This window comes from Ovis canadensis, chromosome 3 (genome assembly GCF_042477335.2).
Source record: "Ovis canadensis isolate MfBH-ARS-UI-01 breed Bighorn chromosome 3, ARS-UI_OviCan_v2, whole genome shotgun sequence".
Lineage (NCBI taxonomy): Eukaryota > Metazoa > Chordata > Mammalia > Artiodactyla > Bovidae > Ovis > Ovis canadensis.
Genome location: NC_091247.1, coordinates 31,882,053 through 31,899,291, shown reverse-complemented (window position 1 = coordinate 31,899,291; position 17,239 = coordinate 31,882,053). Strand labels below are relative to the sequence as shown.

Here is a 17,239-nt window from a genome sequence, read left to right as displayed (position 1 = left end):
TAACTCCAATAAAATATAGTTTATCACAGAGATCCTGTTAGATAAAGGAAAAATGATTTTATGAAATTCCAAGAACAAGAGCCATAGATAGGGCCAGGCCTCATGATGACTGAAGTTAGGGAGTGGTTTGGATCCAGGGAGGCTTAAAAGGAATCCGGACATCTCTAAGGCTCTGCCGTTACTATGACCCAGCCCACTCTTAGAGTTCCTGCTGCCTTGCTCCTACCACTGGCAGCAGTTCTCAGACTTTTTGATTTCAGGAACTTGGCACATTCTTAAAAGTTATTGGGGACTCCAAAGTTTCTGAAAATATATGGATTATTTCTAGCAATATTTCCCATATTAGAAATTAAGACTGAAATTTTAAAAAATTTACTAATTCATTTTGAAATAACAAAATTAAACCCATTATATGATGACTTAAATAACTTGCTTTTGGTGGAAAACAAATATGTACTTCTCCATCTTCAGAAATGAAAACGTTTGGTTGAAGTAGTTGAAGAAAATTCAACCTCACACAAATATGAGCGATAACAAAAGTGTTTTAAGAACGTATTCGGATACCTGTGGATATTCTTTGACACTGCTGTACCAAAACTTGACAAGTACTAAATTCTTGTAGATTACTTGCAGTGCAGAATCTGAAGCCAAATCAGTGAACATTCCTTATTGTTACATTAAAATTCACCAGTCTGTTTTGTATACTGAGTGTGATGACATCATTCATTGATCATTTGGCAAATACTGGATCACTGAGTTATGCAGATATTCCCTATATTGCTACATTTCATTATATAATATTTTAAAAATTACATTTGTGGCTTAAAGACTCAAACATAAGACATGGCACCATAAAACACCTAGAAGAGATCACAGGCAAAACATTCTCCAATGTAAATCATACCACTGTTTTCTTCAGTCAGTCTCCCAGGGCAATACAAATAAAAACAAAAAATAAACAAATGAGACCTAATCAAACTTACAAGCTTTTGTATAGTAAAGGAAACCATAAACAAAATGAAAAGACAACCTATAGAATGGGAGAAAATAGTTGCAAATGATGTAACTGACAAGGGCTTAATTTCCAAAATACACAAACAGCTTATACAACTCAACAACACCAAAAAAAAAAAAACCCAATTCAAAAATGGGGAGAAGACTTAAATAGACATTTCTCCATAGAAGAAATACAGATGACCAATAGGCACATGAAAAACTGCTCAACATCACTACTTACTGGAGAAATGCAAATTCAAAAGTACAGTGAAGTACCACCTGACAGAATGGCCATCATTAAAACGTCTACAAATAACAATTCCTAAAAATAAGAAATGTGATTGGCCCAACTTATCCTGTAAAGTCAAACAGGTCATAGTTGCTGTTACGCAGTCTTTGTTCTTAGGTCAGGTTCAGGAGGAACATGGCAAACAATTAAAAATAAAAGCATCACCTTATATGTAGCAGGAGCAAAACTCACATATCCCTTAACATACCCAGAGCACAAGTGTTATATGTGGTGGGCATTAATTCTGACCCCGCCCCCCAATGATGAAATGAAATGTATTTGTATTAACATTTAATATTCAGAAAAGATTCAGAAAACGAGCTGTTCCTGTTGAGTTGCCAACATCAGCTACTTATATATAATGTATTCTGTCAGAGTCAACTCTCCCTATAAGTATTGGATTCTTAACTTATTTGATCAGTATAAGGTTAATCATTATTTTGCTCTTACTCTAAAGAAATGAGGACCCTGGGAATTAGAAATCTCTAGTTCCTAATAGCCTGTGTACTTTTAACCCTGGATTGTTGAAAAATGATAAAACAGTGTATCGTTTCCTTATAGGGTTTTGGGAGTGCTAGCAAATCTGGAACATCAAACAAGAAACCTGGTATGTATCATGATGAAGACGACAAACTACCAAAGTGTTTACCAATCTTGAATTCATAGTTCCTTGTATTCTTCTTAAAGAAACCTGGTATATGTATCATGATGAAGCGGACGGACTACTAGGGTGTTTAATAGTCTTGAATTCATAGTCCCTTGTATTTCTTCTTAAAGAAACCTCGTATATGTATCATGATGAAGCGGACGAACTACTAGGGTGTTTAATAGTCTTGAATTCATAGTCCCTTGTTTTTCTTCTTTTCAGAGATTGCTCAAGTAACATCAGCATATGCGGCTTCTGGTTCTGAACAGCTTAGCCTCGCACCAGGACAGTTAATACTAATTCTAAAGAAAAACACAAGTGGGTGGTGGCAAGGGGAATTACAGGTAATAACTTTTAAATAACATTTGTTAATATTATTATAAAAGTAATGCCTACTCATTAGAAACATCAGATTAATAAAAATTTAATTTGTCTTATTTGATTAATAATTAATAATTATTTGATTGATTATTAACAAAGCTCCAAGAGGTATTTACTTATTAGGAGAACATTAGAAAGCTCTTTTTAGTTTACGAATATTATTTGTGCGAAGTATGCGGAGAACTTTGAGACTGAACAATCTCCAAATAGACTTCTACAAAGAGTGTTGAGATGCATATTGAGTCTTCCAGTTGTTTAACATTGACCTCAAAGGCCAGTGCAGAATTCAAGTGTTCTCAAGATACCCTCCCTCCTAACACAGATTGTAAGTTTGGAGGGCCCTAAGACCACTGCAAGATTCAGTAATTTCCCATAAAAACTCATAGGACTCACTGAAAGCTGTTATACTCATGGTTATGATTTATTACAGCAAAAGGCTTTAGATTAAAATTAGCCAAGGGAAGAGATGTATGGGTCGGAGTTCAGGAGGGTTCCTAACACAGAGCTTCCCATTGTTCTCTCCCCGTGGGGTCATGGGCAGCATAAATCTCCTGGCAACAGTACACATGGAGTATTGCCAAGCAGCAGCTCACGTGAGCCTTGGGTTCCAGTGTGCTTATTGAAACCCCATCAAGTAGACACGGCTGATTGTTCGCATGCCTGAACTCAGTCTCCAGTCCCTCCAGAGGTTGTGTTCATATTATGACCCAGAGGGCCCACCGTTAATCACATCATTAGGCTCCTGCATTGTTAAGCCCCCCCACATAAACTGAGACACTCTTTTAACAGTCAAGACATTTCAAAGGTTGAGATTACCTTTCAGGAGCCATAGGCAAAGGCCAGGCCTCCCTTTGGGCAAGGTTAAATTCTTTACTACACAGTTTGGATTTTCTTATTTTTAGTTTATGTCTCAACAATTGTCTTTAGTCTCATTTTGTGTGTTCTTTTTGCTAATTTTATAGGCCAGAGGGAAAAAGCGACAGAAAGGATGGTTTCCTGCCAGCCATGTTAAACTTTTGGGTCCAAGTAGTGAAAGAACTACACCTGCCTTTCATCCTGGTATGGAAATGTGTTAACTTGTGTTTCATCTTAGGAAGCTTTTTTTTTTTTTTTTAACTCAGCATTTCTTAAATTAGCCAATTCTTTGAAAAATATTTTAAAATTTGTTCTTTCTTTACCTCTGTGAGAACTTCCTTTCTAAAAAGTTCTGTTAGAAACAGCCAGCTGTTCAGTGATGCTTGAACTACATCACTCCTTGAAATTGTTTAATTGCTCTACCATCATACTTCAAACCAGTTGCTTGGATTTCCAAACTACATTTGGGAAATTCTTGCTTTAGTGAAACAGGGAATAGAGGAAGGAGGGTGGGAGAGAACAGCTAGAGGGAAATGTTAGCAGAATTTTAACATATGATGCTAATAGGGAGAATTACACAATTTGACTTGTTGCTCTTGTTGTTCTTTCTCTGGTAGTATGTCAGGTGATTGCCATGTATGACTACACAGCAAACAACGAGGATGAGCTCAGTTTCTCCAAGGGACAGCTTATTAATGTTTTAAACAAGGATGATCCTGACTGGTGGCAAGGAGAAATCAGTGGGGTGACTGGTCTCTTCCCTTCGAACTATGTTAAGATGACGACGGATGCAGATCCAAGTCAGCAGTGTGAGTAATGTCAGACTATTTACTTCTTCATAGTGCATCGGCTTTAGCGTACAGCACTGCATTCCGTACTTTTCTCAACCAGAATCTTAAGCTGAGCACTCTCAGCGAATGTTTATTAATGTTTAGAGTAAGAAGATATAATAAGAAACTTCCACAAAATCAAAAGTTATATTGCTTTTTTTCCAATTCTGTTTTCCTAGCTTCAGACCTTACTGTTAGACTTTATCTGAAAAAAAGTTCTAGTTCTTTCATGAGTTCCTTGGTGTGATAACAGTCTCTGCTGCAGCTTCTCTTTATACCAGCCTTTTTCAGCTTAAGAGAGAGTAGAGACTAGCTGGCAGTTAGTGTGTTCAGCTGTGCAGAATGACCCTTGTAGTGTACAGGTGCTATTAATTTTGCAACCTTATTTCCCATGTTATTACACATCACCAGGTTAGAAGAAAATTATAAAATTTATTTTACAAATAAAGTGCTTGCAAAAATCTCATTAGGTGATTTTTTTAAGGTAGGTAACTCATGCCACAGAGATATATGAATTAAGATCTGTTTTACTACTTTTACTGCAGGGATCCATATCTCAATGTATACGATTTGATATTATATAAAATTATCTCTTGATAGTTACCTCACCTTTCTTACACTTGACAGTAAATGTAGCATTAGAGAATAAACAGTACTTGGAAATATTTTTTTAGCTTCATAAAATAGAGGTCACCTTTCCTCACCCTTTTGATCTTTTTGTCCTTCTTAATAAAATACATCATGATTTGTGTTTTTATCATTCTTGTGAAATTATCTAAAAGCTTTAGCCTTTCATTTTAACTTAGCTTCTAAGAACATATAAATGGTAACCCAGTCAAAGCTGAGCTGTGTTTACAATTAAGTGCAAGTATTATGAATTTACTTTGTACTGTATCCATCATTTTAAATTATTAGTGCATTATTTTCACTTTAGAGCTTATAAAGGTCATTGTGATTTGGGGAGAAGACCGTCCTTTAGATAGAGCAGCTGAATTTCCCAGTCTGGACGTGGAGTCCAGTTTTTTATGCTTTGAATATTCCTAAAAATACCTCAGGGTTTCAGAAGAGGTAGTAAGGAAAATTATAAAACTTGGATTACTTAAATGAAAGACCATTTTTAAATTCTGCTGATGGTTTGGCAGTTTTCAGGGCTTGCCAGTTTGTCTGGTTAATAAACATACCCGAGGTGTCTTTCCTGGGCCTGAGAGAGGAAGGTACTTTTCAGACCCACTAGGTCTGGAAGATCTTGGGCTAAGTGATCCTTGGAGGCATTCTGGTTTATCAGTGCATTTGACTTTTATAGTGTCTACAATGTAAAGTGATCATGTTCCAAATGTTTTGTTGTTATCTTATTTCCCAATGGTGGAACATATTTTTCCCTTTTAAGTCTTTTATAATAAATATAAGAAAAAAATGAAACTGTTCTAAAGGAAGAACAGCCAGGAGTATATGAGTCAGTGAAAACTAGTTAAGTTTTAGACTATCGTGTGTGTTTCTCAAGCCTTTATACATTTTCATTTCACTAGGTAGTTAGGATATTTTCTAAAGGTTGAGAATTTTAGTAGTTCAAATTTGTTGATGTTGCATGTAATCAGTAGAATTTTTCTCACCCACTTGATTTGCTTTATGTTCATTTTATCCCTCATTTTCTTTTTATAGGACCCAGTGTTGTCTTCCAGTGTGAAAGCACCCCAGAGACCCACTATCCAAGTTTGACTCTAGCGTGGAGACAGGGCAGGCAGCCCTGATCAAATATCTCCTACACAATTCCTTAGCTTCGTTCTCAAATGTTAGAGCCACTTGTGGTTATTTCTCTGGGTTTCTAATTTACAGTTAAAATTTATTTGTAACAAGTTAAAGGATAGTGGGTCTTTGTGTGGCTTTCCCTGCTGTTCACTCTGGCATCCTTTAGCATTTTTCTCCTTTTTTAATTTGGTAATTGTAGGTCATTAGCATGCATACTGAGTTTGCCCTTACATGGTGGGAGTTCAAACACACAAAGACCCACTATTTGCACAAACTGTTCTTGCTGGTTTGGAATGGGCTGCCATGCTTTTCTAATGTTATTGCAACATGTATATTCATTACAGAATTCAGAACTGCTTATGTTTTGCTGTTACGTTTGACCTAATCCTAATCACAATGAGCTCTTAATTGGTTCAATATGCGATTTGTCCCCCAATAGGCACTGTTTCCTCTATTACTTTCTAATATGCCACTATAAGTACCAATATTTAAGTTTGTTAAAAGGCCAAGAATTGGAAATACCCGTTTCTCTGTTTTCTGTGTATTTTGGTGTGGGAGTGATGACACTTTAGGGGAGCTCTTCTTGCCTCATAGAAGAGGGAAGTGGCCTGCCCTACCCAGCCATACGTGCAGAACAGGGTGGGTTTTATCTGTTGCGGCTGTCCCAGAGTGAGCCTTGCACCGTAGGAGTCCACTGGGGTCTCTGGGCTCGTGAAGATCCTGCTGATGTGCTGCGGCAGTCAGTTGTTACTTCTTTACTGATTACCTAAAAATGGCTTATTTTTGAGGAATGAAGGGCTCCCATTATTGACTATAAGATATGAAACTTTCCCTACCTTAGGCAGAGAATTTATATCTATACATTTTAAAGTCAGAAATTCATGTTATCTATGTTAATGAGGTGACTCCATATCCCAGGTCACAAAGGGGCGCTGATTGACTTTCTTCTTAATGTATTTAGTAAAGATCATAAGGAATGCTTGAAGAGTTTAAATGCCCTTGAAGCAGGCAGACAGTCTCTATCTAGTTGAGACTGAATTAGAGTGAAGGAAAGCTGCATGGGAGCTGGCATTCCTCTGGGACCATGAAGCTGCTCTGTGGCTACAGAACTGATTTTACCATTCAGAATTCTCTACCTAATATCTATTCTTCAGCCACATTGGTAACTTTGGCATAGGACTTTACTTCTTTTCCTTGAGCCAAAAACTGCAAGGATAGTAAAACATTATTATAAATGTGAGAGTACTTAGTTGACTTTTAGTGGATAGTATTAAATCATATTTGAAAATCAATGAGAAGATTATGCAATTTAAACTGTTTACAAACTGCAGTGCAATCTACTGTTTCTGAATGTCCAAGTATTATCAGGAAAAGTGTACATACAATCACAGAGTCTTATTTCCTCACAGAGTTCTTTAAGAAGAGTGAAATGTGTTTTTATATCTCTGAGGCATATTTTGTGCAATATTTGTGTTAATGTGCCTACACATTATGAATAAATGATTTTAGTCATATATTGCCTAAATCATAACTTTGCAACACTTGAGGAAGAATCAACAGTTTAGTTAGAACTTGACAAAATTTAAATGTCTGTGTTCCAGAATACTTCACATCGTTGGGATGTATGGTGACAGGCATGTATGCTCCCTGAGGCAGGGATTTCTAGTTACTAGACCACCTCAACTTTTAGCATTTGGCATCATCATGATACTTTTATAAAATATGACATTAAATGGAAAGCAATAATATTATTTTACAGGTGGCATAACAGATTTGCCTGCAGTCACTAAAGGGTACAGTGTAAAGACTGGATCCTTGTAAATTCAGCTGATCTTCTAAATTGTACGGGTTACTTGGTCTTGCCTTTTATTTTCTGAACATGTTAGTTGGGTTCAAATTCAGGGCAGTTACTTTAAATCCACCTTAAACCCTGAGGTTAGAAATAAGACCACTTAATTAATCACATGGTATAGTATAACATTCTCTTTATAATTTTGAATTTGGGCTTATTTAATTACACTGATAAATTATTTCAAAGGTATCTTTGTAGCTCAAATTGCTTCACTTTTACACTGATAACTATAAAGAATGACATTCTGGTAGAGACTAGTGTCTGTAAATCAATATGAAAAGAATATATTCATCAGGTACTATGGACTAAGTCTTATAATGGCGTATTTAAACTGAGTGTCTGTCTGGGAAATAAATTTACTGTATTTACAGAAATACCTCTCTCTGTTTAGGTATTTTGTCATATATTTGACAGGAAGTGAAAAGTAAAGAAAATGGTATGACATATAATAATAACTTGTCCTTAAATGAGCATGCAATCCTTTGCAATACCTCATATTTAGCCACGTGTTTGCTCTCTTCCTCATTCAGTATAAGAGGCAGCTTCAGTTTACTTAGAAAGAGACATTAGAAGGAGTTTATCAGGAACATAGAATTTTAAAAATGGGAGCACAACTGAGCAAATCTGAACCCTGTAGGAGGTGAAGAATCAAAATACGTGTTTATTTAAAAATTGCAGTATGTTGTAATCATTTCTACAGCATGTGATTAAACCTGATGGGTTTTCCAGCAATGAAAAAATCAGTTCTAAGACCAAAGCTGATTTTTTTTTTAAGAAAATTTGAAAATCTAAATCAATCCTACCTGTTGTATAGTTTCCTCTAAAACTTTATCCTAGGGAGTCATTTTAAAATAATACAGCTATTAAAACAGTATAACTGCTACATTAGTGTTTTAAAATATAATATGAATTCTGATAGTTTAAAATAAAGTAGGGGAAGGAAAAGTAGAGAAAGAAATGCCAATTCCAGTCCAAAGTTTTATTTGCCAAGTTTTCTTAGGATGAATTTTACCAAGTTATAAATTCTTGTAAATAGACTCTCTAATGGAAAGACTGAGAGATTTTTGCCTATAGTGGCATTATTGGATGCTGCTGTGATGCTACTGTAATGTAATAAATTATTAAATTGTTGCAAAGTGCTGTTTTTTTGCCTTAAATTTTTATTTTGTGCGCCTTGAAAACTATAATATTAAAGGTATTGAGATTGTGCAAATGCTGGGCACGCTTGGCATGAGGTCATTCGTTTTCATTTTTACAAAATTGTAATATAACTATGCAAGTGTGTTTATTAAAGGGACACAAACTACATTTCTTGTATTGTGTATTTCTTTTGAAGCATCCTTTAAAACTTATTTTTAACTGTTTATATTGTAGTCCTGTTTGAATTTCTTTGGAATTTCTCTTTTCCCTTAACGTGGTCTCTTGGTCCAGACCAGCAAGTTGTATTGTAGTACAAGGGACAAAAGAAATTTTTAAGTGGTAATGATTGAGATAGTTTGGTCCAAGATAAGTGTATGTATCTCAAAAGCAAAAGAAATTTTGATTTGAAAATTTCTAGGATAATAATAAAAGAAAATATCTAGGATAATAATAGACTACTATGTTATTTATAATTTTAAATCCAACTTTAAAAAGATTGGAAGGAATTTACAAGTTAATACTCACTGCAAATGTAGACTAAGACATTTTTAGTACAAAATAATAAGAATCTATATTCAGTAAAAGAAATTCCACTGGATGCTTGGAGGCACCAGAGTTAAGCAGTTTTACACTTCAGTAATCAAGTTGGTGGTTTCACCTTGAGTGAAAAAAAGTGGATCAAAATCCAACCCATCTGTCAATGTAGGATATAAACAAAACGTTTCTTCATCTCTGTAAAGTCTTTCAGCTAACATATGTTGAGCATTTGTATAAGCGAATGCAGAGTACTAGATCCTGAGAATATGAAAATGAGTGACAAGTGGTCCAGGTCTCAGGTAGGACCTAACTGTAAGAGGATCAGGCATGAAAGCAGGTAATTATAAAACAGCATGCTAAGTACACTGAGAGAGATTTACTGGGCACCAAGAGAGTACAGGGACTTCCCAGGAGGCACTAGTGGTAAAGAACCTGCCTGCCCCTCCAGCAGATGTGGATTCAATCCCTGGGTCAGGAAGATCCCTTGGAGGAGGGCATGGAAACCCACTCCAGTATTCTTGTCTGGAGAATCCCATGGACAGGAGCCTGGCAGGCTATGATCCTTAGGGTTGCAAAGAGTTGACCACAACTGAAGTGACTTAGCATGCATGCACACAAGAGAGTATGGAGGAGGAATGCCTGATTCATCTGTAGACTGGTGAATTAGAGAAGACTTCTGGATAAGGCAACTGCTCGATGCATAAGATAAGTAGGAGAAAGCCAGATTGGAGGGTAGAGTGGTGGGGAGAGTGATAGAGACAAGCAGCAGCCTGGATGCCGGAGGAGAGGGGTGACTATAAGCAGTTCATTATCGCTGGAGTGGAAGTGGAAAGCCAGCAAGACAAGTTGAGGCTTGAGAGCAGGCCGGGGGCTAAACCAGAGATTCCTGGTTTGGCTGCTCGTTGGAATCACCACCTGGGAGGCCTTTGACAAGCTATTGATGCCCGAGTCCTGATTTAAATGGCCTGAAGTGAGGCCTGGGCATGGGGCTTTTTAAAAACTCCTCTGATGATTCTTACGTGAAGCCAAGGTGGAGAAAAAACGATGAAGCAGCATTAAGAATAGTTTCTGAGGGAACATTGGGAGGAGGTGGGGGATTTATGGATTGTGTGGGCAGGTGAAAGGGTCAGTTTGATTCCCAGATTTGTATCTTGGTGACAGGGAGAAATCATGGTGCCACCAGCTACAGTAAAAATCAGTTGGGAGAAGAAGATGAGTTTGGTTTTGACTACAAAGTACCCGTGGGACATCCAGATAGAATTGTCCAGCAGGTAATGAGATATAATTAAGATATACAGCATCAGATGTATATCAGCTGGTGGCATGAATGCACATTGATAGTTTCTGAGCCAGTGAAAGTAAATGAGGTGACCTGGGGAGAAAATCAGACCTTTGAGGGTATCAGGAGTTAAGGGTTGTATAGTGAAAGGAACCCATGAAGACAAGAAACAAAGGTTCTAGGAAAATGAGATTGTTACGCTAGTATCACCATTCTTATAAAATAATAAAATTCTACCTATATAACCATTGCTCATATCAATAAAATGAAAAGAGGAAACGTGCTATTTATTGAGTACTTATTAGTCTGGGTATTTTTCTAAGGTCCTTATTACTGTTTTCTTTTTATAGTCATGGAAATTAAAACACAGAGAAGTTAAATAACTTGGTCAAGGTTACACAGATAGTCAGTGGTAGAGCTGGGTTCAGACCCAAGTGGTTGGCTCCAGAGTCCATGCTGTTAGCTTCTACTCTCCAGTGCTAATATTGCCTCCCATTTTCATAATAATGAAGTTCCTGCAGTACAACCGTAGCTTGAATCAATGAAAAGAAGAAAAATCAAAGGCTGCAGTGTTTGTGTAAAATGTACATGCAGAGAAGATGAGGAAGCAAGGGCTGAATATTATAACAAGGATAAGAATCTCTAAGAAGAATATTCAAAAGGATAAAATTGAACAGAATCACTTTTTTGGTAACAGCTTTGTTGAGACATAATTTATACTCCATACAGTTCCCCCAACTATACAAATCAGTGGTTTTTAGTATATTCAAGTATATTCACTGAGTTATGCAGTCATTACCAGAGTAATTATAGAACATTTTCATCACCTCAAAAAGAAACCAGTATCCGTTAGTTATCACCCTCATATCTTCCTAAGCACCCTGCCTCCCATGCAGCTCTAGGCAACCCCTAATCTGTGTTCTGTCTCCATGTTTGCCTATTCTGGACATATACAAATGGAACCATAAAATGTTTGGGGTTTTTTCGATTGGCTTATTTTGCTTGGCATAATGTTTTCAAGGTACATCATGCTGTAGGATGTATTGGTAGTTCATTCCCTTTTATGGCCAAATAATAGTCCATTGTTATTTATCCATATATTAATTGGTGGACATTTGGGTTTTTACTCTTTGGTTCTTATAAATAATGCTATGTACATGTATGTACAAGTTTTTGCATGGTCATACACCTTCATTTTTCCTGGGTCTGTACCTAGGAGTGAAATTGCTGGATCAAATGGCTTGACTTTAGGGGGAACTGCCAGACTGTTTTCCAAAATGGCTACTATTTCTTTTTTTATTCCCACCAGCAGTATACAAGGGTTTTTGTTTCTCCTCATTTTTACCAATGCTTGTTATTATCTGACATATTATTAAAGCCATCCTTGTGGGTGTGAAGTGATACCTTGTGATTTTGAATTACATCTCTGTGACTAATGATGACAGAGCATCTTCTCATGTGCTTGTTGGCCACCTGTATGTCTTTTTTGGAGAAGTGTGTATTCAGATCCTTTGCTTATTTTTAAGTTGAGTAAATTGTTTTTATAATCACTTTAAAAACTGTTTTAAACAACAACAAATTTTGAAAGATGTGCTTAAGAGAGATGTCTTAATGATGTTATCAAAGGCAAAATCCAAGAATGATAAAATGAATGTAATAGGAAGTTGTGGCTGCTTTGAATCATGGCTCTATGAGCTCACCTCTAGGAGCCTTCGCCTCACCTTTATAATGAAGAGAGTAATATCTATCTTACAGGTGAGACTTAAGCAATTTATGAAGCACCAGTCCAGTGTCTTAGCATATAGATACTGGAAGTAACAGTTAATACTTACCAAGCATTTGCTGTATCCTAAGTGATGAACTAAACATCTTGGGTGTGATGGAATATAACTAGTGTCCAGATCTGACTCCAGAGCTTGTGCTTCTAGCCATCCCTCACTAACTTGGAGTTGCTGTTACTTCAAATCACAAAATTAGAACAATCATCATTTAATTCCAAGATATAGGTGAGAAGAGGGTAAAGAGCATTAACAGCTTTAAATGAATTGAGGCTGGTAAAGTTGCATTTCAAGGTACTGGAAGGACCTGCTGCTTTGAAACCTGTCACCAGTCAGTGGTCATCTGTTAACCACCATGAAATCAGAGTCAGGCAGTGCTACAGAATTAGTGTGTTCTAAATTCGGCAGTTTGGGGCATAGTATTATATATCATAAAAAGCTGGAAAACACAGGCTGTATAGTCATACCATTGGGTAAAGTTAGAGGTGTAGCTTAGTAATAACAATAAAAAACTATATGTGCAGATGAAACTCCTGTTGCCCCAGGTCAGTACGGTAACAATGGATGATCTAATACAGAGCGTGAAGGGTACACAGTCTGTTTGAAATTGGCTGTTAGATACAAGTTGTTATGTATGTGTAACCGAATAGAAGTTTAGTAAAGGAACCAATGATGTCACAGAGATATAAAAAAAGAGTTAAAGGTGACTAAGGACCCTGTTGGCTTCTTCAGTGCCTTTGGATTTTTTGGCATTCCAACTATTTCTACTGAAATCTTTTTTTCCTCAAGAATTCAGTAAGCTTGAGGCCAGGTCAGGTTCGTACACGCTATTGCCAGTGTTTCACCCCAAATAGGATTGTCATGTAAGCACCATTTAAAAGGGCCTGGAATTTCAAAGTATAAGACTTGGATCAACACACCTAGATTTAGGGATTTGGTAGTTCTAAATCCTACAGTAAGTCCCTTAACTACTAAGCCTCAGATTTTCCATATGCTTATATGTAGGGGTCAAATTTGTATTTGTTAATCAGAGGATTGATTAGAGGTTTGTAAATAGTGATACACATGTTGGTTATTTGTACTGTTAAAATTGGAAGTTCTGTGCTGGGTGGACATGAAACTACTCTTTCATGACATCTCTTCATAATATTCTGTATTCTGAATAGTACATTAATTCCCTCAGTTAAGTCAGTGATATAGAATCAAGTCTGGGAGACTAGAAGATAATGCAAAAATCAGCTTCAACTAACTGCTTTTTGAGGCCAGAATCTGCACTTCTGTCTGCTTTGGGGAGGTCTTTGCTGTCTTTTAGGCTTATAATATTTTCCTATAAATTAAAAAATAACACCAAATTGATTTTATTTTGGTAAATGCGGATCCACTTGCATTTATCAGTAGAGCTGCTTTTGGCAGTTCTAGAATGTGTCTGTTTTCTGATAGTGAAATATTTTGCTTTCTGATGGTCTGCAGCATTAGACTATACACAGACAGACCTTTCTGTACTTAAGCGACATAACACCTGATGGCACAGAACTTGACAAGCATCGAAAAACCACACAAGAGCTTAAAAAATGGTTCAAGGATTATTTAAATTTCCAAAAGCAAAACCACAAATGTGTATGGCTTCATGGTGGGAGCATGCTACCCGGCACATGGTTTGCACTCAGTAAATATTTGCCAAGCAGATAAAAGGCTATTCTCTTACAAACTGAGATGTCCAGTAATTTCCTATTGCCTTGATAAAGCTTCAGTATTAAAGGCAGCCTTCAGAAAATGCACCCAGCTCAGTCATCTGGATTTACTGTTAAAATCTCATCTTTTCACTGATTTTCCACACAGTGAGACTGAAAACCATTATGTGATACCCTGGCAGCTGAACTTGGGGACACAGAGAACAGCATTGTTCAGAGGTGTTCCTCTCCTCAGAATGGGCAAGGACCTTTCTGGGACTTTGTGATGTCATCTGAACAAGCCCTCTTTGTGTCAGTCATCACAGATTGCCTTTTGTCCTTCACTTTTTGGAATCTTGGCAGCTATCTGTGAAGATGCCTCATTTTCTTGCTTGCGCTGTAATTTAGAAGAGTGGTTCCCAATTATAGTGGGACACAGAGTTTTCATAATCATTATTCATATTTCGTCTCTCAGTCTCCACATCCTAAAAAACAAGTGTATGTGGGGAGGGGGGATGTGGTTGGGAGGGTTTTGTGGCCCAGCCTACCACGCATTATTTGTCTGGGAACTTTGACCTGATAGTAGCCATGATCTCTCATTGTTCCTGCTTTCCCATTCTTCTTGTCTATCAGAAAGAACTTCCCAGGATGTTTTCATCATTTTCTGACTGCCTGTAGTTAATATCTATGTACCATCTCCTGCAGCTCAGAGTCTATCTTCGTATCATCATTTATAAATACTTGTAAAACCTACTACTATGTGTCAGCCACTGGAGACATAGAAGATTGTAAAATAGATAAAAAGTCCTGTCCTCTTGAAGCTGATATTTGAGTAGGGTAAGACAAAACAGGGAGAAGGCGATGGCACCCCACTCCAGTACTCTTGCCTGGAAAATCCCATGGACGGAGGAGCCTGGTGGGCTGCAGTCCATGGGGTCGCTAAGAGTCGGGCACGACTGAGCGACTTCACTTTCACTTTTCACTTTCCTGCATTGGAGAAGGAAATGGCAACCCACTCCAGTGTTCTTGCCTGGAAAATCCCAGGGACGGGGGAGCCTGTTGGGTTGCCGTCTATGGGGTCACACAGAGTCAGACATGACTGAAGCGACTTAGCAGCAGCAGCAGACAAAACAAGACGAGTAAGTATGTGAAATCTTAGAAAACTGAAGCAGGTTAGGGAAAGAAAGTGCTGGGTGGGGAGAAGTGGATGCAGAGGGATTTCAGTTTCAAACTGACTACTCAGATGAAGCTTCTCCAACATGGTGATATGTGAGCAAAGACTAGACAGATGTGATGGGTATCTGGAGGAAGCCCTGTGGACACGTGGAAGATCGCTGTAGGTAGAAGGAACATGACGTGCAAGGAGCCTGCCTGTGATGCTTGAGGAGCAACACAGAGGTCAGTGTGGCTGGAATGAGGAAGGAGAAAGAGGAGGAGGCAGCGAGGACAGGTATCCATGGAGATGGGGGAGATTTTTTCTTGTGGCCTGATTTTAAGAACTTTGACTTTTGCTCAGAGTGAGAACACCCCATTGAAGGGTTTTGATCCAAAGAGTGTTATGACCTGCTATGTTTTAATAGAATAGCTCTGGCTTGCTAGACTACATTGGGGGTTAGGGGGGATCAAAATGATGGTGGTGGATGAGGTAGGACGTGGTCAGATTATGGACCACTCTGATCTATTTTGAAGATGGAGCTATAGGTGGACTGAATGTGAAGTGTGAGAAGAAAAGTATCAAAGATGTCTCTGGTTGCCTGAGCAAAATAATGTGTATTCTCTTGTTTATATTCTCATTATATGAGGCCTGTTAATTGTGTTCAAATCTTTCATATTCTTACTAATTTTCACTAAGAGAAAAATATTAAAATATACTACTTCAATGATAGATTTTTTAGTTTTTCTTTTTTCTTTATTTTTTGGGGGAGGTAATTCTGTCAGCTTTTTATTTTAGATTTTGAGGTGCTCCTGTTGGTTGCAAATAAAATAAGAATTATTACATTTTCATGAGTTGTTTATGATATTTTCTTATACAGTGTTTGAAATCCTGTTTTGTCTGTTGCTAATAAATCCCCCCACACACTGCTCTTTTATATTTTGCATTTGGATAGTTTTTTTCCAGTCCTTTATTTCCATTACTTTACATATTAGGTATCTTTGTAAATAGCATCTAGCTGAATTTTTTTTTTATCCAGTCTAGAATCTCTCTTTTAACTGATAATTTTAAGCTATTTACATTTACTAGAACTGTCTGATACTTATATCTATCTTTTTTGACATGTTTTATTTACCATGTATTTTCTTTGCTTCTTTTTTAAAAATTCACATTGAACTTATCCCACTTAGTCATTATTATTATTTTCTAATATAAATAACTTTTTCCACATCATTACTAGTATTTGTGTTCACCATTCTTTTTTTTCCCACTACCCTTTGCATCTCTTTATTTCTCTTTTTGATTTTTTTCTTACCAAAGTACATCTCTTAATGGTTCCTTTAGTCTCATCTATTAGTTGTAAATACTCTCAAACTTTGCCTGAAAATGCCTTTATATCCTCCTCTTCCATGAAAAATAGGCTTCCCTGGTGGCTCAGAGGGTAAAGCGTCTGCCTGCAATGCAGGAGACCCTGGTTCAATCCCTGGGTTGGGAAGATCCCCTGGAGAAGGAAATGGCAACCCACTCCAGTATTCTTGCCTGGAGAATCCCATGGACAGAGGAGCCTGATAGGCTACAGTCCACGGGGTTGCAAAGAGTCAGACACGACTGAGTGACTTCTTTCTTTTCTTTCTTCCATGAAAAATAGTATAATTAGAATTCTAGTTTGACAGTTACTTTTTCTCGACACTCCCATTTCTCAGCATTCTTGGGTTGCATTGTCTACAGCCAGGTCTGATCGCTGTTCCTGTGTAATTGTTCTGCCCCTTCTTTCTTACTGTTTCAACAATTTTTTTTCTTGGTATTTTGCAGTCTAGGTATGGGTTTATTTTATTTTTTCCCAGGAGTCATTGTTCCTCCTGAATCTGTATAATCATAACTTCCATCAGTTCTAGAAAATTATCAACCATTCTCTCAGTATTATCTCTTCCCATTCTTTTTATTCTCCCTTCCTTGACTCCTATTAGATGTATGTTGAGCCTTGTCATTTCCTCCTCTATATCTTTTAACCTTAATTTTATGTTTTCCACTTTTTTGTCTTTCTGGGCTCTATTCTAAGTAATTTCTTCAGCTGTTTTTCAGATTTA

At 37.2% G+C, this 17,239-nt stretch overlaps 1 protein-coding gene across 6 annotated transcripts in view; it reads left to right on the top strand.

Annotated features, from left to right (window-relative positions):
* Positions 1-17,239, top strand: part of ITSN2 (intersectin 2) — a 124,183-nt gene that overhangs the window by 87,545 nt on the left and 19,399 nt on the right. For 5 of the 6 annotated variants that reach the window (XR_011255542.1, XM_069582665.1, XM_069582667.1 and 2 more), the window contains 4 exons: positions 1,847-1,892; positions 2,154-2,275; positions 3,275-3,371; positions 3,785-3,976. Coding sequence is in view for 5 of the 6 variants with exons in the window: in XM_069582665.1 (XP_069438766.1) it covers positions 1,847-1,892; positions 2,154-2,275; positions 3,275-3,371; positions 3,785-3,976 (457 nt within the window). In the remaining variant the exon portion in view is untranslated. Of the gene's footprint in view, positions 1-1,846; positions 1,893-2,153; positions 2,276-3,274; positions 3,372-3,784; positions 3,977-5,656; positions 8,904-17,239 lie in introns of those variants that run through there. The other variant, XM_069582670.1, reaches the window with a different exon arrangement.